Here is a 21,821-nt window from a genome sequence, read left to right on the forward strand (position 1 = left end):
TACTCTGCAAATTATGTCAAGAAAAATAAGAGATATTTATTTTAATTTGCCTATGTGTTGTAAATCTGCACGTAGTTTTTGTTATACTGCATAGTTTTGGAAATTACTTTTGTTTAAATGACGCAGTGAAAAATGTTTAATAAATTAAAAGCTACTAAAGGTTATTGCACTACGAAAACACAATGTATTTCTATTATTCTACTTGTGCAGAGAGAAATGTGCTTATTACAAGGAATTATGCTATGTATGTATTAAGAATTATCTATTATGCTCTGCATATAGCACAATATTATACTACAGTAAACCATTAACACGCTTATTTGATTAGAGAATTCATAGTACGAGCAGTGCTCGTTTTTGTATATTATTCCGGTGATCTATTTCCGTGAGTCGAATTGAAATCACGGAATCAAAACAAAGAGTGATTTGTGACGTCAGAACACTCAACCAATCAGAATAGAGTAATGTGGATTCTTGGGCGTGAAAAAAAAATATGCCATCCTATTAATATATTTCTTTCCTACGTTTCGGTTGTCACAATCTGGTCATCATATCTAACTGATCATTAGAATATCCGATACAGTAGCTAGTCCTAACTTTTTCAGAAACTATATCAAAACTCTCTTTATCAACTTATTAGAGTTCTATTCGTTTGCATTTTTTAAATCATTGTTGTGTCCTAGCATGTAATTGGAGTTCTTCTTAGCACCGCCATATTTTGGTAACCAAGAGATACTATGTACGTATGAGAATATATTGCGTTGTTATTGATGAACGATAATTTCGTAACATTGTGCAATGAATAATATTGCATTAATACACTTGGTATTCAATTCTGTGTACTTTAAAAGCCCCTGTTTTCTTTGATACAGTACACTTATTCGAGCAAAATCAAATTTTTGTTCTATAACCTGTGAAAGTGGAGTGACTGCGAAAATAAATAACTTTCATGCAACACGATAATTCAAAAATGTCAACGTTAGTAGTAGTGTAAAGTTGGCTCACTATAACATACTGAAATCTGCACTTGAAAATATCCAGTAATAAGTGTTGAAATGAAATAATTTACTACTTATTCCAAAACAAAACTATTAATAACCTATTTTGAAACATTGCCAAATTACGTTTTTGCAGGATTCACAATAAATGTAGCAGCAAGTGGGATCATGACTAGCAATCCACTTTAATATGAACATTTGATTTATTTGTATTTATACAACTAAGTATTACTGGCACCTACGGCTTAAGCACACCACGTATGAGGGATAACAACTACGTATGAGGAGGCACACGATTCAAGGACGGGAAGGAAGGAAGAGATAGAGAAGGAAGAAAGCGGCCTGAAACCTGTATATTAGATATGATTTCGGAATTTGCCTGGTGTGAATGAGAAAAATCGAAGAAAAACCTCACTTAAGTTACTTAAAATCTTCACATATCATCCTACCACATCTTGTCCTCAAAATCTGGAATATATTTTACCAATAATACCAATACAATTTCGAGGAAGGACTACGTGAATTGTTATACTTTGTTTGTGTTCGACTTTACGTCTCATTCTTATGCTGGAAATTACTTTTTGGAGTTCACAAGAACATGGAGCTATGCGTTTGGAGTCGTTTCCAGGAAGACTTAGCAACGTCATCAAACTGATTTGTTTACAGTTTTCATCACTACTAGAAATCTACCATCAATACATCATTATCCTGGATGTTTAAATATAAAGACATACTTCCACTATTTTTCACTCTTATTCACGGTGTGAAGCTCATTGCAGCTAATCTGGGTTATAAACGGAAGTTCATTGATTAGAAATGACTTTACAGGAGTGTATGTTTCTAATGATTTGCGACTATATATTACTCTCTCTTTGGCTGTCGTTGTTAACACAGAGTCATCCCCCAAATTAGGTAGCCACTAGATTATGTTAGATTGATTTTAACGTCACTTTCAGCAGCGAGGCTATATGAGACGTGGACCTATTGGTTAACGTGGAATCCGAACCACATGAGCTCCCGCCGGCCACTGGATTATAATTCATATTGATAACGAAGACTGAAATAACTTTTGTCTTTTTCCTTACGTACTGTTGCAAACCTTGAGGGAAAATGCTACATGAATATTAATTCATGTTCACAACAGTGCCATTTGCTATTAAGCCTTAGTTGCTTGAATTTACATCACGATAATTTCATGATACATTACTTTTACTTTCTTTTAGCAACATACTACGTGAAGACACTTCTCAAGAAGGTAGTCGTGGTTCAGAAGTCAAGTGTGCGACAGTAGCAGGAGAACAGTCCAGTTCCATTTTGGAGGTAGAAGCCATCTTCAGGCCACCATCCCGGGCCTTGAAGTGCTGAAGTTCATTGCAGCAGAAAAACAGTCCATGAGGGAAATCCAGGCCATCATCTAGTGATTATCATCGAGCTATTTCAGTTATCCACTCATCGTCCCTGGCAGATTTGACGGAATAAGGAGCCAATCGTCAACTCAATTTGATTTCTTCAATTACCAGCCAGGAAGTGGAACGGCATTTCGAAGAGGCTATTCATGCCAACACGAACCGAAAAATAATCCTTTTAGTTAAGTCCCTTCTTCTCTCCCCTTTTACTTTCTACCTAATCTAGTGGTTATTTTATCAATTTGAAATGGTTGAGTTTCATTTATGTGTTAAAGTATAACCTTTCATTATAACAATTGAGCGTGAGTTGTCAGTTCTCACTCCATCTACATCCCTTTGTTTCAGAATTTATAATAATTTATTGATAATTTAAGACAGCTCTCACCTGCACAATATTATTTCTAAACTGATAATTTCAGAATCGAATTCCTAACAAAAACATCATTTTGTGATACCTTACTCCAACTTTAGAATTCATAGTCGATGAAGACAAAAACAATAACAATAGTTTTCGATTTCATACATCAATTAAGATTATAAACATTTACATACAATACTACTTTGCAAATAATATTGCATGAAAATATTATTCTTATATTTCATTTCTTTATACGTCTTGCCATAAAATATTGTAGTGAACTAGATATTTTTATTATTTTATTAATTTTAAATATTTTTGTTCAAAAATACTGGAAAACTTTTTGTTTACTGTAATTTTTAAATTTAAAGATTTTCGTTAAAATATTTCGAGAAATAAATTTTGTACAAAACTTTTCACACACTGAAGAAAAATTACGCAAACAACTTCGTTTAAGTTAGTCCGCGTTGAAAATTAGACAAGAAATTTTGTTAGAAAATTTTGCTCAAAATAATGTTATTTTAAACACAAAACAGTTTAGTTTCAAAAAATATTTTTAAAAACCCACAGAAGAATTTGGTTTGAGGAATAAAAAAATAATTTGGAAATTTTATGTTCAAGAAGATTTCTTAAAACTGACAATTTCATACAAAAATCTCACAAAGAAATTAGTTTAAAACATTTGAAACGAAACAATTCCTTGAAACATTTTATATGAAATAATTTTCTAATTTGTGAAAAAGTAATTTCAAAAAGTAATTTTGAACATTTACAGAAAATGTTTGAAATATTTTAGAGCAAAGATATTATGTATAGAATTTAAACAAGAATACTTAGAAAACGTTTCTCTTGAAAAATTACAAATAGAACAAAATAACTGTTTTAAAGAATCGAAACCGTTTAGAAGGAAGTGAAAAGAATAGAATAAATATTGTTTAGGTGCGAAATATAATTTGAGTTTTAAAAATTACACAAAATCTGTTTGAAACATTTTACAGAAACATTTAGTATCAAAAACTACACAAAAGAAATCGTTTAGAAATTTTTACTCGAGGAATTAAGTGTATCTTCGTTTGTTGAGAAATTACAAATGTAACAGAATAATCGTTTAAGGAACCGTTTAAGGAATCGAAATGGTTTAAAATACGAAAGTTCCGACATCACTGTACACTAAACATTTAAGTGCTTATTACGTCAACTAAGCTTTTACTTGTTACAACTAAGAGTTGAGCTTTAAATTACTTACGTTTTTTAACGGAGAATCGCTCAAACCATTAGAAATTTTAAGTCATTGTTGTTACAAGTCATGGTTGTCTGATTCAATAAGTGAGGTTAACCTATTCTATCCTAAATCATTATTACAATCATACAATGAAAGGTTAGTAATAACTGGCACTACAAGAAACTGAGAAACCAAACAAAATTCAACATAGATTATTAAATTGAGTGATAAACTATGTGTCATTAACTTTTATTCACATCTAAGGATTTATACCTTTACGTCTTACTACTTGTAATGTTTTCTATTGTACAAGCTTTGGATTTTATAGACTAAATTTGATTTAAACTGAGCAAAACAATGCGTTTGTTGCAAAAATGATTAAAATTTTACACTTCACTCCTTTCTTGCCCATTCTTAATGCTTTTGGAATAACCTTTTCCACTAAACTCTTCTTCAGGAACCACACTTGCTGACTCTTAAACATCTCCGTTCTCGTCCAATCCTTCCATTTGTTTATATTCCTTTTCAGCATCGGAGCTATAACAACTTTCATGTTTTCAACTGTACAAGCTTTGCTTTTTATTTACTAAATTTGATATAAACTACTCTTTAAACAAAACAATACGTTTATAGTAAAATTATTAAGGTGTCTGATATGGCCAAAGTTGATACCTGGCGAAACGTTACACGTTTTACAATAAACGTACTCAGCGTATGCGTACGTATTGTTTTGCTCAGCGAGTAGTTTAAATCAAAATTAATCTTGCTACATATGGAGAAATTCAATTTTCTGCATATTTAAACATATAGTTACTTCTTTAAGCTTTTACATGATTTTAGCTACTCACAAGGATGTAATGTGATAGGTGTGTGTGTGTGTGTATTTACGTCTTTGTGTTATAAGTCTCTGTGTTGAGAGAAAACATTTCATTGATTGTACTTCCAGTAATGTATAGCATATCAGATATAACGTGATAGTGCGGGAGGAAGGGAAAGTTGCGAATAAGAAATAATATCAGTTGATAGGTGTGAAGTGCGATATGTATGTGTATCAAGAATGTTGCTATCAAACTGATCGCTGAAGAAGATGTGTATTAGGTATACAGGGAATACCGAGAATTAGAGGTATGTAACATGATTTTAGCTACAGTTGAATACCCTATTAAAAAGAGCAAAAAAGAGTAAAGTACTTTTCCATAAAACCATAACCTCGATATTTAAAATTCAAGGAAGGGTCTAGAGATCAATAAGGTCCACAGGCCATGGTAAAGTATAATTTCCATTTGAACGAGTTCATTTTCCTTTGATACAATTTCGACATCGAATTATAATGTTTTGTCGGAAAGCAATGATTTTCATTTAGACCTGAATTTCTACTTTAATCGCAATTACGCTAACGATGATATCAAGTGGCTGAAGCACAGAAATTGACTTCTCATTTGCTAGTTTTAAACACATAAACCCACCCTGAAGACTACACAAAATAACGGTGACCTGGATCATGTGACTCCCAATAGCCAATTAGGGTTGTTTTCATGTGTGTCTGTGCCTAGTGAGCTGATCATGTTATTTAGAACAAGCAATAAGTGCGATTTGCCTCTCCCTCTCTCTCTCTCTCTCTGTATGTATGTGTGTGTGTGTGTGTGTGTGTGTGTGTGTGTGTGTGTGTGTTTGCATTGGGAAACAGTCAATTTTAAAGGACAAGTGGTGCAGGGTTCTCTACACTCACACCTGTCCAAGGGAACTACAAAAATATGTTTGGTGTTACGTACCCATCACATAGAGTAAGCTCACATCCATAAACTCTATTACCTATAGAACCGTAAGCACCAATCTTAGATCATGAGTGGTCTTAGGTTTGTCCACCTCATTCGTCTAAACAAACTAAAAGGGTATATGCCTTGTGTTACATAGAACCACAAATGTTCATCTTAGAGGAAAAATAACATCAGGAATTTTCAAACTTTGAATTTTTAGCAATTATTTACCAATTGAAATTAACGCTCACATCCATTCAAAGGAATCACAGCAGTACGTAGCTGGTCTTAGACAGTCATGCAAGAACGTAATTTACACATCCACCTTTATAACATAATAGGTGCATATTTGGATCATCCTACCCACTGGACCACAGAGTTACGTTTCTTGTACTAGATATCTACGACACAGGATGAAGTATACCTTCATAGGACCATAAAGACACATTATAGGGGAAAAGGAACATCAAAAGTCTTGAGAATTAAAATTTTTTGCAATTTTGTAGCCATTAAAGGGAACAAACTAGGACAGTCCAAATTTTCAGAAGTACATTTGTGGCCCATATACGACACCAAACGTTTTGGTTTCCGAAAATTCCCAAATTCATAGGAGTGAAATCCATTGCAAATTTTGGGGGTAGAGTTCCGTATCCCTCGCAAAACCTAAATATCATTAACCTATAACACGACACCAATGGACAATGGGGTCAATGGCCGAGTCACATGATTCCCAAGTCACGTGACAATATGCCAAGTCAATGGCCAAGTCACATGACAATATTAAAATTTTTCCTGTACGCCTCCGCGTACTACTCACCCTCTTGGTATTTTGCTTACCTAGTGCACATTGCAAATACTGCTCCAATAGTAACAATCCATTTTATTGCGTGCCATCCAATTTGATCGAATACGTATGGTAACGGAGCACCAACGTCCTAGAAATAAAAGAAAAATATACTGAAATGATTCAAAACAAGATATTTCCAAAAGGAAGAGATGGACATATATAATTAATATTTTGAATATCACTTCGCAAAATAAAGAAAATAATCTTGAATTTATACGAAATTGTATTTCGCAATTGTATTGCATTGTATTGTATGATATGAACACAATGTATTAGATAGTAGTTCGTATTCATTTCTAGTTGTAGGTATGTGCCTCTCATTAACGAATTACATAAATTTGAACGTTAAGATGAAGCCATGCTGGAACCTACTGAATTTGACAGAACGCAGCAAGAGATTCACTCAACGAACATTAGGAACTGAATCCCCTTCAACTTTGAGCAAAACGAAGTGAAAGACCAAAGTTGGGGTCAAAGGACAAAGTTTCATTTAATTATATTTAGGTTTCCTCGACTAAAAATATCATCTTAACCCTCTTCTTGACAATGTCTCCTAAGGGATACATATTGTTTTTGGTTATATGTTTGGTTTCGGTAACACTGCTAGAAATTATGTTTGGAGAACAACCTCTTATATGTTCACCAAGTCTTTGCTGCCATCTTTACGTCGAATTATGTACTGCCAATAGCTTGTGTATTTCGAAGTAGTGCCGAGATGGAGTCCAACAGGAAGAAATAATGTGGTGTACAGGTTAATATTATTATTTTCTGTAGTAGTGATTGTAAATCCGTTAGTTGTTACTTGTTTACATTACTTATGAAGGTACAAATAAAACTATACATTGTTGTTTTTATTTATAATTGCATTCTTATTCTTAAAATTAACGTTGAAAATGCGATATATCCTACAACATTCTTCAAGTTTGAGTAGCAAGGCCTGAATTTGGTCCAAGGACTGTTTATCCATCATCATGACCAGCTTACCGTACCAATGCTAACGAATGTCTAAACTTTCTAGTTACTTCTGAAGGCCGGTCTTGCCGATGGATCAATAATTGTTGGGCCGAACTTATCTATACATTATAAAAAGTGTAGCATTGCCCATTTTTACAATTTCTGGAAATTCTGAATTGTATAACAAAATGTATTTCTGAAAGCAAAAGAGAGTTCAATATTTGATGTATATTAATTCTTCCTTTACGAACTTGAATGTAAGAAAATATTTTTCATCTCTTCGTTTCAGAAATATCTGTCTATGGAAGAAATTTTCGAAGTATTATACAAATGTATTGTACCTTTACTAGATGCAGATTCTGACGTTCGGAATATGAAAGCCAGGAGAATGAATTGCTCAGCAGAAAGATAGCAAAATAGATCTGTACTTTCGGGTAGTTCATAAATGGATTTATCTTGTATCTACATCAGCACGCTACAGCAAATGAGATGGGGAAAAGGGGAGATGATATTGGTATTGCATGTTCTCAAATAGTAAAGCATTATAATCCTCATAGGGGAGGCGTTGATCTTACGGATATGTTAGTAGCATTAATATATAGAACTTCTTTCAGAACTCATCAGCGGTACATGGCTGTTTTCCCAGTTATTGATATTTGTAGAAATATATATAGTGCTTGGCTTATGTATCGTCGGGACGTAGTGTTATCAAATGAAGGCCCAAAACCTACACGTCTTTCATTGAATCAGTTCCGGGTATTCCCAATGATATGAGGGCGAGGGTAATTGAGGGTGAGGAGGCCTCGAGAGGGCCTCCTTCGTGAGGATCAGAGCATCAATTATTCAACCTATCTGTTGAATTATTTCCTTATCGTCAGTGGCGGATCCAGGGGGGCGATCGGGGCGATCGGGGCGATCGCTCCCCCCCCCCCAGAAGAGGAAACTTCTTTATTTTATATATACAAATAAAACGCATCCCAGAGTTTGGAGCTCTTAAAAGTAGCTCTAAGTAGCAGTATTACAACCCACCACCCCCACCAGAAGTCCGTCCTGAATCCGCCCTTACTTAGCATACGTCCTAAAGAAAGGAAGCTAAACATATCATCGTATAACTTACTGTGGAACACCTAAAATGGAACAACTGTTACAATGGAGATCTCGGTCGATAGTGACGTTTACATCATTCATCAACAGTATCTAATGCCTTTACTTCAAAATGTTCCTTGAACTACGATGCAAGCATAAGTATTCAGCCACACAAGGGCGGGTCTCATGAGGGTGAGGGTGAAATCAAGGTTTGATGAGTGGCGGTAGAGTGACTGCCGCGGACTATCTGTCAGAGAGAATTTGACAGTCAACACGTTGGCCATCCCTGATGTATGTTGCGTAACTGAGGAATTTGAATAAATTCAAAGGGAAAGATCTAAAGAGCTTAATTTTGAAACTCCGTCAGCAAACAAATAAAATACTTCAGAACACTATTGTTGAATTATCACTCGGAAATATATACCCACTCTAACCTATGACATGAATGACTTCATTGATTTGAATGTGAATCTAAGTTAATTGGTATTTTAAAATATAAACTGAAATGTGTCAATGTGCTTGTAAGGTTAATTTCGATGCTCAAATATTGTTAATATTCACCACTAATAGAGATACATTTGTCCTACCTTAACAATGTTAAAATTTTTAATTTTTTTCAATAATTGCCATAAATATGAAACTTTGTCTTAAGAAACTACCCTAGGGACCAATTTGTGCACTTTATCACTTTGGTCTTGGTTCATTTTTGGCAGCTATCATTGTTGGAAAGTTTATTTTCAGTAATTCCCACAATTATGAAATGATATCTTTTAAACGTTGTCCCAAGGATTCCTTACATTACAAATACGTAAAGGCAAATGAAAAATGAAATCTTTAGTTTAAGATCCCACGATTATGCAAGCTAAATGCAAGAGGATACAGAAGTGAATGATGAAAGAAATAGTTGAATGAGAATGTGGTAGGAAACTGGAGAATCCCCAGAAAACCCACGAACACGATGTCCTCCACCACGAACTTACTTGGACGGGAATCGAACATGCGACCCTTCGAACAAAGGTAATTTCTCTATCGCTGAGCCACCGTTCCTCCCTAAATGGCACGCTCAGAGCTTAGCGCCTCCAGAGGCCTTGGAAAGATTATCGAGCCTAAAATGATTTAGCGCTGACTTTTATAAATCCACCAATTCAACAATTAATAATGTCGTGCAAACTTTAATACGTGCAAACTTTAATACGTGCAAACTTTAAGATTGTAGTAATGAAAGAAAAGATGAAATCTTTAGTTTAGCGGCCCAGAGTTATGTAACTGCTAAAGGAGATGGATGAAATTTAGAGATGCAAGGGCTCGGAAAAAAACCGGCTTTTTTGGAAAAAAACTCGGTTTTTTCTGCTTTGCTTTTTTGCTTGGGAAATTTTGGGCTTTTTTCAAAATTCTGCTTTAAATCGATAAAGCAGATTTTGTTTCGCTTCTCTATAACACAGAAAGTCATTTAATTAGTGGTTGATGCCGATAGTAATATAAAACCTCGAAAGTAAACCATGAATTTCGAAAAGATATTTTAAACAATTTTACTTCAACATTTTTACATTATGAATTCCAAAGGATTAACCAATGTATATAATAAACACATTTTAACCTCCTATATACAAAAGTAAGCAGAGTTGGCAAGAACCATGGTTGTTTCTGAAAATGCCAAAAACCCGTTTTGGGGGGGGGGCAGTTTAAACCAGGCTTTTTTGGGGTTTAAACCAGGTTTTTTGATTTAGATATTTTGCTTTATGTATTTATATTACATATTCACATAAATAAGTTTGTTTCGCCTTGGTGTTATTATTCAACAACGGGGTTATGCTGGAAGAGGTCCCATAAGCTTAAAGAAGTCCGGTCAGTAAATTTCTTAAATTGAGAAACTCCCGCCCTAGGCATCGGGAAAATCCCGTCATTCTTTTAAATGTAAAACAATAACGGGAAAATCCTGTAAAATTTAATTTGCATGTAAAATTTAAAGATCAACGTATTATAATCAGTACGCTAAAACTGAGTGACAAACAATCATAGTCAACACCTTACGAATAAAATCAGAAAAATAAACACACTGCTGAACAAGACTGCACTTATTTAATATAAAAACACATTTACACGTGACGTTTCGATCTTCTATCCAAGATCCTCATCAGACGTACACTCACGTCTGATGAGGATCTTGGATAGAAGATCGAAACGTCACGTGTAAATGTGTTTTTATATTAAATAAGTGCAGTCTTGTTCAGCAGTGTGTTTATTTTTCTAAAACTGAGGTATTAAATTACAAATTTAGTATGTAGGTATCATTGAAAGTCCAATCCAAGCTAATGTTGGAAGCTAAGTAGGCAATCGATAAATTTTACCAATTTTAATCAATATATTTAAGCAACCTTCGCTTCTTTATAAAACAACAGGCATGCAGAAATATATAATTTGGTTTCGTTTTGTATGTTTAGGCTTAACATCCTTACGTAATACCGAGGTTATCAAGGAGAAGACTTTCGCTTAAAGTGACATCCGAAAGAGTACTTGGTTTACACATGAAAGAAGGGTTGTGGTTCGACCGAGAATTTAACATGGGACACCTTGATTAAAAGGTGAAAAGGAAATAAGACTAATGCAGATGGTTTGACATGTGAAACGTCACCATGAAGTTCACACGATTCGCATTTTTGTTCTTTTAATTTTTTTAGTTTAAACCAGTTATTAAAAAAAAAACAGCTGGTGTAAACGAGCCAACCCTAAGAGTAACAACTTCTTTCAAAAAATACACAAATAACTAGCAAAATTGTATGTAGTATTTTTACTTCAAAATATTCCATACCCTCTTTTTGAAACAAAATAAAATTAAAATAAAACATAAGAGAAATACTTAGATTTGTATGATACAATTAAAGGCTGCACATGGTTCTGTATATTCTTGAAATTCTACAGTCAAGTTTTTTATAACCACCATCAAGGGCGCCCATCAGGGGGGTTAAGGGGGCGCTTGCCCCCCCCTAGAGGAAAATGTACTTCAGAATATTGAAAATCCAATAGGATTTTTACATTAGTTACAGCAAAATTTGAAACTATTTTTGAAACGTCGCTTATACTTGCCCCTCCTTGGAAACGACAACATGGGCGCCCTTGACCACCATCACGGTTTACCCAGTCCTCAAGTTTTCTGAATTTTTAACAAGAGGGATTCAACATATCATTACGGAACAAAAAAAAAAAAAAAAAAAAAGACTACGGAATATATTTAAGTTAAGCTAAATACAACTGCTCAACAAACGTGACTGAGTGGTTGGCTTTTGCGCTTCTATCGGGAAGTCCGGGATTCAACCCAGCATTCGACCATTCTGACAAAGCCTTCCTTCATTCTATCTGAGAATGTAGAAATAGTGCGTGTACTGGCCGCCTAGGAGTGTAGGAGTTGGCCGACTTCCTTTCTTATTGTTTTTAAATCGTTATTATTACTAATTACCAGCAGTGACGGTTTTGCGAAGGTTAGAGGATCGGTCTTTCGGACTGAAGCCTGTTCTCCAAAGTTGTGGAATGTCTAAAACGAACGAAATATCTATTAGTTATGCCTTTACTCATAAACTTTAAGCTCCCGTCAAATAAAAATTACGAATGTTTAGAAAAACTAAACATTAGTAGTAAGAAAACCCCTCCCAAAACACTTTTTTAAATTCGCCACTGATTCTCAGTATAAAATGATCTTCAAGGTTGTATCCGGAAGATTATTGCTAAACATATAAACGAAACGAAATATTAGTTATGCCTGTACTCATAAACTTCAAGCTGTTCCCAAATAAAATTAGGACTTTTTAGAAAACGAAACAATCAGAGAAACCCCTCCCAAAGTACTTTTTTAAATCCGCTATTGATTATTTGTATAAATTGGTATTCAAGGTTGTATCTGGAAAATTATTGCTAAATCATTGCACAACTACAGTATAACAGAAATGTGGAAATACGGTTTGACGGACATATTGAAAAATGTATGCTTTGACGGATATATAGAAAAACGTAAGTTTAACTTTCGTGCTAGAAGCTGGAGTACTAAGCTCTTACAAATGAAACACGGATGACAAACTAAAATGATCTAGAGAAGGAAAAAAATGTCGATAACTCAAAAGTTAAAATACAGTTAAATAACTTGTAAAATTGCCCTCAAATACTACATTCTTCATGTTAGCTTTAATTCGTAAAATATGTGCTCCATCCATCTTGATGGTGAATTACAGAGCTAAATATGGCATTCAGGTCGTGGAAATCTTATCTAACTATAGAATATACTATAAGAAAGCTATTTGGATAGAAAAATCATGAAAATGAAAAAAGCCAAAATTTCCAAAATTCTCGGTTTTTTTCCAAAAAAGCCGTCTTTTTATGTGAAAAAAACTATCGATTCAAAAAAGCCGGCTTTTTTGCATCTCTAATGAAATTGCAAGTGAATGATGATGAAAGAAATGGTGGAACGGGAAAGTAAGAGAACAAACCTTTATTTTCTTTAGCACAAATAATTAAATGTGTAGATTAATTGATTTCCAGAAATTTTATTATAATTAGCAATTAAAAACTGAAAGGGCGATCACAAACTTTTCTTGCCCAGGACCTCGCAACAATTTGTTACACGCTGCCATACATCATTAAAACAGGAGTAGAGTTACTGAATTATTTTGCTCTGTGGTTGAAAAGTAATAATGCAAAACAGACAATTATTGACTTGAAGAGATAGGATAGTTTAAAAATTCTGACTGGGGAATAAAATCTTCATTTTTACGTCCTAGATTATCGCAGTCTTGTAGCCAACCTGAAACGAAAGAGATTCAGCCCACTGAAGATTCTTTGCGAATATCATTTCAATGTGAATTTCGAACAAAGATCTAAGCTTACCTTCATGCTTACGTTACGTCAAACAACTAACATATAAGGTGGAAATTATTCAACTTTTTTCATAAGATGTAATCCAGCTGACTAATTAAAATTTTATAAGCTTTATATGTTATATGTTGATTGATTAAATGTTGCACCTGATAATATGTAGTCGTTACTGCTTGTTACATAGTATTAGCGTGTGTGATGGTTGTATGGGGGAGAGGAGTATTTAAACGCTAATATTCTAAAGTGAAATATTTACATAAAAATTAGGATAATTAAACATTTTCAATAACTCCCTCTTAGACTTCGACTCTGGTTATAGGTCGATTACTGGTGATTACTGAAAGTTAATGATATTGAAATATACAAAGGAAGTTAGTATAGTGTCTAGCAAGCATGTCTACTTTGCAGCAAGTCTCAGGTTCGATTCCCTTGAGTGAAGTTTGAACGCATTATGGTGGTTCGGATCCTACCATAAACTATAGATTCACGTACCATTTAGCATCAGCATCGGTGATGAATTATATAAAGGGACATTAACTCTAATATGTCAGAATACAGACAGATCGACTGATTCCCAGATATTCATAAGTAAAACTTATATTTTCCAAAACAGCAAATTACGTTAGTAGACTGCTATTTTTTCTAAATATAGATCATGAACGGTTTGAAATTATGTTTATTCTGTTGTGTGAGAACGTTTCTCTGTAGTTAGAATTGAGGACATCTTCGAAAGTTCCCCTTCGGGAGGATGAACACTAAGAATCATGAAATTATAAGTGTAAACCTGAATGCAGTTTTACCCACTTATCTCAATAGTAATCTATGTAAATGTAAGGTCACTTGACCAAAGGCTTAGATAATGTCCCTACAACCTCCGCGATGCGGGGCCACCAACTCCAGGGATGTAAAATATATAGAAAATGTTTAGAAAGTAGAGGCGAATAACTAGGGGCTGCAGCGGGCAGGGGCTGTGTTGCAATAATAGACTATCAAAAACTTCCTGCTCAAGTCCTAAAATTTCACATGACGTACACCATAGTCCTAAAATTTTTACAGAGTATACGCTAGTCTTAAAAATTTCACAGGTTATATATGCTAGTTTTGAATATAGTACTACACGCCTTGAAGCAGAAAGTATGCGCAAATGACTAAGATTGAGCAATACACCTTCGTATACTCTCGACTACACCCCTGAATATATGCTTTTATTTTCTTAGTTTGCTTACATACGTGTGACGAAAATCTGGGAGGAACGCGACCACCCAAGCCCCTCGTTACGACGCCCATGATTAGATGAACCATAGCCGAATACTTCAGGTAGTTTTGCTTCTTTATTTCTAAGTTTTCCTATGCTTTGCTGACTAAATATCAGTTGTCAGGGAGCTTTAAAACTTGCGATATAGAACCAAATCATTCTATTTTAATATCCTATTTAGCGGAAAAAAAATAATAATAAAAACGTCGATAATGAAGGGTAAAAGATCACAGAAAGAACCTTACTGGACGCCCAAAATAGTCTCCCTTTTCAAGACTGTGCGCTGCATATTCTTACACTATATTAAAAACGCTTTCAAAGATACCAATCTTAAAAATAAATAAATAAAATAAAATAAAAAAATAAATCTTTAGTTTAACATCCAACAGTTATGCCATCGATGGCTAAAGGAGACTGATGGAATTGCAAGTGAATGATGATGAAAGAATAGGTGGAGTGAGAAAACGGGAAAATCCCGAGAAAACCCAGGTATATGCTATCGTCCTCTACGAACTCACTTGGCCTGGGATCGAACGAGTGACCCCTAAAACCAGAGATTGGCTGTAGCACTGAGCCAACGTGCTCCCGTCCAATAATACCAATCGTGTTAATCGTTTAATTGCAATAAATATTTTCGTTTTTAGTTTTCAGTATTGACTTAATAGTTTTGTAACCGGGTACTTGGAAAACGGATAGGATTTCAATTTAAAAAGTTTGTGGGCTGGCCTAGATAGTTGAGATCTACATTTAACGTAATTATCTTAGAATGAGATTTTATTTACAAAATTGACAATTCAATTAAACCATTAACAGTAGTGATTTATAAGATAATCCTAATTTAAGATCAATTAAAATTATTGATCAACTAATAACTGACTTTGATGAAGTGGATTACACTAAGTGTTATCAATTTACGGTGTCTACATTTAATTCATTTAAAAAGTTCGTTATTGAATTCTAGATGTATTTCTCTCTGTCTGTGTGTGTGTGTGTTTTTGTCAGGGGCGGATCCAGGACCGACTTCTGGGGGGGGGTTGTCATACTGCTACTTTTAAGGCTCTAAACTGCGGGGGGACTGCCCCGATCGCCCCTGGTGTGTGTGTGTGTTTGCGAATTTTTCAATTTTGAGCCCCCCATTCGATGGAGCATCAAAAAATATCTAAAAGAAGTGAGGCATTTTTAGCGTCACTTTAATATCAATACTAGCTATTGATCGAAAAATTATTGCGTCATTAGTTCAATTCGTTTCAATTTAAACTTTTAAATAATTGGGTCATTCCATAGTAACGGACGGGACATTCATAGATATTTCAAGTACAATGAAGTTTAATTTTCTAGTTGTCCTTAATAATTATAAATGTAATATACACAACAGGGAAAACGTAAGTAAAATAGGCTTTCTGTAGCTTAATTTCAGAATATTGTCAGAGATATGAACTGAGTTGTTAATATTTTTATGGAGCGTAATGGACGGGACACATATTGGACGTGGTTCGCAACTGTCAAATAGGTAGTGTAAATTTCTGCGAATTGTTAAGAAGTTTGCAAATATTAAGTATAGTACGAGGCGTCTTGATCTTTCAACTACTGCTACACAACATATTGTGTCAATTTGGTTTGTTGGACATGAGTTCTACTTGATTGATTAACCATAGTATAGCGAACGGACGGGACGTAACGGACGGGACAATTTGTCCTATGTTTCAAAAGTCATATTTTATACATACTACGTTATAATTTCTAATACACGTTTTACAATATGTGTGATATGAACATAGTTTTACTGATGTAACGTTATTTGTAACTAATAGGATTATCTATTACACAACTTTGGCAACATAAAGACCATAGACTTATTCTGTAGAAAAAAAACAAAAAATCAGTTTTCATCGTTAGAGTACACATCAAAAAAAGACAGTTTCTTTTCTACTGCTTCTTTTGTATTAAACATACTCAAATCCAAATCAGAACTACTGCTGCTACTACTACTACTATCGTCCTCGTCTAACACTGTATATGCATGGAGCTCTGATAAAGCTGTTCGTCCAGCTACAACTGAAATGGATTGATGCCCCTAAAGTAATGTTTGGTTTGAATGTGTGGTATAGCATTAACAGTTTTCCACCTGTTTTGTAGGACGGATTTCTGCATGTCTATTGTTCGAGTGTCAACAAAATAGAGTTTTATCCCTTTACAATAAGAAGAAGCAACATGAAAAAACTCTTTGGCTGAGCTGACCATCACCGTTCTTTCTTTAACCCTCTGCCAGACCGTTCTTTTTTAAGTCCCACCAAAACCATCTACAGCTCCTTTACCGTGGGATGTTGCAAAGAAATTCCATTCTCCCTGTACTCCGAAATCGTTTTCCATGTAACATATGTTTGCAATGTTAAACTTGTTTTTAAACTGCGCGGCACAGCCATCAAAAAATATAGACACTTCAGAAACATTGAAATTTGATCGAAGATCGTCAATAATTATCTTCAGAAAACACCACACACTAACCTTATCATGAAACACATGATCACTCACAATAGCGTAAGAGATGGTATGATTTTTAACCCATGCAACACATGTGAAAATTGTAACTTGTACATGATTCCAATGTGTACTTTGTATTTCATCTTGGGTTAGAGTAGTATAATTCTCTGCGAAGTCCACTTGTAACACTGCTTCACATTCTTCCAAGCTTCTTTTTTTATATTCAAAATGTTGTTCTTGTGTCTTTTTCACAAAATAATGAGTCTTGAAATTTGTCAGTTGACCCTGAAGTTCATTTATAGCATCAACTACGGACCCCTCGAAAAATACTTGCTTTAGGCGGCCATCTATATCCTCCCATTGCTTCCATTTTATCCTGTCACCTAAGTTAAAGTCATCGGGTTCGGGCAATAAGAAAATGATTTCCTTACAGCTTTCGTATAATCCTGTCATGCACTTTTCGGATCCCACATTGCAGCATATTTCTTGCATAAGGTCACTGCTGGTGGAGGGAAAGCAAGGTATCTTCTTCGCCAAAGCTTCAATAATGAAGGTAAAATTTGAATGATATTTACACACACAAATATTATGAGGCATTTCCGATGACAGTAACACAAACTTCGGTCGTAGTTCATAAAATTTGCTGAGATTAATCTTAACCGCAGGGTTTTTAATTGTAAACAGACGGTAAGCTTCTTTAACTGTCATCATCATGTGACGTTTCTGTAACTTCATTCTACCACCTTCACTGCACTTAACACTTTTAAAGTCCTTTTTCCCAGGGGACTGACGGCTTACATCATCTCTGCAGTAAAATGCTTCAACCGTACGTACATCTTCAGTAGACATTCTTTTCCCAGATGGTTTTATTGTTTTGGTCAACGAATTCACGGATGAATCGCAATTTCGAAGAGTATCCGAAAGCAGTTTCTTGAATACAGCTCTTTTCTTTCGTGGGCTTTGTGGCAGAGCCTTCCTAACTCTTTGGATTGCCTTTCCAAGAGATTGTGGACACGAGAAGGAGCCTAGTTCACTTAACACACTAATATGTTCTTTCTCTAAGCTTTCCTTTTGTCTTGCTCTGTATTTCTGTTTTCTTACCCTTTCCATAGACCTCTTTGCATTCAATAGTCTCTTATTTCCTGCCATTCTCGCCTTCTGCTTAGCACGGGCTTCTCTCTTTCTCTGAGCTTCCTTCCTTAGATGCGTTTGCCATTCTTGACTGTTTGTCTTTAGCTTCTCCCTGTATTTTCTCATTCTTAATCTAGCCTTCTCAGCTTCTTTCTTTCTATCCACTTTTACCTTGAAAAGAATAACAGCAAGTTGTAGTATCATCTTCCATGAACTCCTTTAATACACATCATTAAATGTAAAGCAAATGAATTATAACTAAAGAAAACTACAAATTAAATTACATTTATTATCTCTCCACCTCTCTCTCTCTCTCTCTTTCTCTCCCTCTGGAAACTGTGAATGAATAAAGACTTTTTTTTTTTAGTTTTACGTACAACGGTTATGCCCGCAAGGCTAAAGGAGATAGTGATGATTAGAAATGAATGAAATTTCAGAATGAACAGTGAGGAAACGGGAGAACCCCGAGGAAACCCACGGACACGGTGTTCATCCACCACAAAGTTCACTTGGCGGGGGCTGGGATCGAACCCAAAACTCCAAGCACCAGAGGTGAACGCTCTACCACTGAGCTATCGCGGCCCCCTGAATAAAGAATAGGGTCCCTAAAGCACATTTGAAAAAGAAACATGACATATACTTTTCAAGATAGCCAGTAGAGGGGCCATTACGTGGTTGAACTATTTCAGTCCGCGTGATTTACTAACCTTACTAATGCATAATAAAAGAGCGTTTATTAAAACGCACGTTCAGAAATGTAGTCGTTGGTTTAATTCTATTTATCTCTCTCTTTCTCTGTCTTTATCGCTCTCTATATATTCATAACAGTTCCAGTACAAACCACATAATTACAGTACGAACTGAAGTATTGTAAGCACAACTATACTTTTATATTCATCAGATTAGTAAACATTAAATGAAATGCTGATATTCTTTTCTTTCTTTATAATTTACATTAATGTAAACCAAGAATAACCTTGACCCTACGTCTGTACGAAAGGAAACAATGAGAATGCACTCACAGTCTGAAATCCGTAACGGACGGGACATTTTTTTAGTAGAACAATACGTGAACTTCAATAGCACATGATCACACAACAGTTAGTAATTTATAACTTACTACCTGAATACTCTTTAATACCAGCAGCACAAATATTAATTTTACGAACGTCAACATAATAATAAACTTTCTTACCTTTCAGCGTAACGGACGGGACACAACACAATCGATATTTCATTCACACTTTGCTAACAGCTCCAATGATGTATGTGGCTTGAACAACGTCAAATAAACTCTACCTTCCTGCCTTCTTTCCTCACTAACAAACAACTAAGAAACACGTGAACACATTGATTGCTGCATGGGTGCAAACATTAGACTATTCTCACTCCGTAGTTGCTCCTGAGCGGACCCTTGATTTCAGCGAAGCCAGATGACGTAATTTTATTTCACCGCGAAAAATGTTCTCGTATCATTACCTGGAGACTTTCTCCCACATGACTACGTACTGAATGTTTTTTTATATCAATGTTTGTAAAATAGTACCCAGGCTCAGTTCGACGTGGAATGACCCAATTTAAATAACTACATATTTTTCATTTAATTAATTGCCTACAATTTGTATGATATTTTTCTAATTACTTTATTACGATTATAATTTATATTAATATAATTATATATATTGTATTATCTATTGAATTTAATCAAATACATTTAATATACAATTTCATATAAATTTCGAAAAAATTAATTCAAGTTTGTTCTGGCAATGCTATTCGAGCATTCTCAACTGGTTTAATATTAAGATCTATTTCTAAATAGATAAACCCAATCTGTCAGCCTGTTTGTAAAATTTGCCGTTGTATGCCGTGTTGGTGCCATCCAATTAATAACTCATTGGCTGCACTTCTCAGAATAGAACGGGATGAGATGGAAATTGAAAAGACGGATGTACCTAAAACAGTGGTAAACTGGTAGGACTAGGAAAAAAAATCATATTCAGAATTGAACGCGAGACCTCTTCGAAGGTTTACTCTGTTATGTATGACAGCTTCACATAGTTAAATATAACCCTTCTTTTCCTTCATTGCTTTGTGGTTTATGATCAACGTATCTGTTTCCATCCAACAAAATAAGAATGAGCTTTCTTATCAAATGAATATCTAATTGTTGAAATTTCTGTATTCAAACAAGGATCATATGATTTTACGCTTGGACGCACTTTTAAACGAAGCACTTGTATTCACAGAATTCTTTCGTCTTGGCAAATTCTAGGAATTGAATTATCCTCAAAGTGACACATTTGGTAGTCTCAGCCTCACTATTGAAGAATGAATTGCAGAGATGTGAATCAGATCGCTAAAAATATTTTCGACAAAGGCATAAACTTCTGCAAATCCCTGCTAGCTACTATTAAGATATTTCCACCTGAGATGGGAAGCGACACAAACAAGTACCTCTAAACTCAAACGAGTTATTGGAAAATTCCACGAACAAACAATAGTGTGACACCCAACAGTTTTATTTTTTTACACTTTGAAAAAAAAAACTATTCTGTTCACCTGTTAGTTACATTCTTTTCCTTCTAAACACAGAACGTTTTTAAATATGGATATATTAAATTACACAAAATACAGCCTAACTCCCTCCCTCGTGGCTAAGTGGTGCGGGAGACCGGAGTTTGAACCCCCGCTTGGTCATGTAGCTTAGATACCACGTTAACTTGTAAGCCTCGTTTCATGTGAATTGGCTGATGAAGGGTGTGAGAAACCAAACAATAACAATACAACACAGAGGACATTTACCAATGGTTAATACTATAAAGGAAACATTTGAAAAGAAATGTAATTTTTCAGCATCTAAGATACCATCTTCATACTTACCTCATTATCATAAATGTTCTGTCATCGTTAGTACTGTCCATTATTTGCCTCTACTAAAAAGAGTACGTAGATTACGTTGCACTGCAAATTTGCTGACGTAAAAATGGTCATTTCTAGTTTTGCAATATTTTTCTCTCTCTCTTGTTTCATTCCACTATTCCTTAAAACTAAATCCTTAGAATAGAAATCCTTCTCAGCAGACAATGCGATCATTCCTTATTTTTTCATGATACTTCATTTACTTGAACATTTCTTAGAATATAATACATATTCTAATATTAGAATATAATGAATAAATAACTGAATAAATAACATTAGCTTAGAAGAATCTCAACTGCGTCGCGATAAATAGCCAGAACATTTCTAAATAATAGGTAGGGATGGTACCGAGACCGAGACTCTCGATAATTCGAGATGAGACCGAGACGGACTTTTATATACTGAGACGAGACCGAGATGGATTTTATTTAACTGAGACGAGACCGAGACAGACCTCTATAAACCGAGACGAGACAGGTCAGTCTCGAAAGTCACGGTCTTGTCTCGAATATTGATAGCTATTAAAATTGCCTTACTCAAAATT

At 34.8% G+C, this 21,821-nt stretch overlaps 1 protein-coding gene and 1 long non-coding RNA gene across 2 annotated transcripts in view; one reads left to right on the forward strand and one right to left on the reverse strand.

Moving 5' to 3' along the window:
- The window catches only part of LOC145671229 (uncharacterized), a 331,066-nt gene extending 323,524 nt beyond the window's left edge, over positions 1-7,542 (forward strand). Inside the window, exon 3 of the long non-coding RNA XR_014128492.1 lies at positions 2,222-7,542. This is a non-coding gene — a long non-coding RNA (uncharacterized LOC145671229). The remainder of the gene's footprint in view (positions 1-2,221) is intronic.
- Positions 1-21,821, reverse strand: part of LOC145671226 (cationic amino acid transporter 2-like) — a 1,570,353-nt gene that overhangs the window by 668,492 nt on the left and 880,040 nt on the right. The window contains exon 8 of the mRNA XM_081740116.1: positions 6,579-6,676. Coding sequence (XP_081596242.1) covers positions 6,579-6,676 — 98 coding nt within the window. The remainder of the gene's footprint in view (positions 1-6,578; positions 6,677-21,821) is intronic.

This window comes from Thermobia domestica, chromosome 15 (assembly GCF_964235325.1).
Source record: "Thermobia domestica chromosome 15, izTheDome1.hap1.1, whole genome shotgun sequence".
NCBI classification, from domain to species: Eukaryota; Metazoa; Arthropoda; class Insecta; order Zygentoma; family Lepismatidae; genus Thermobia; species Thermobia domestica.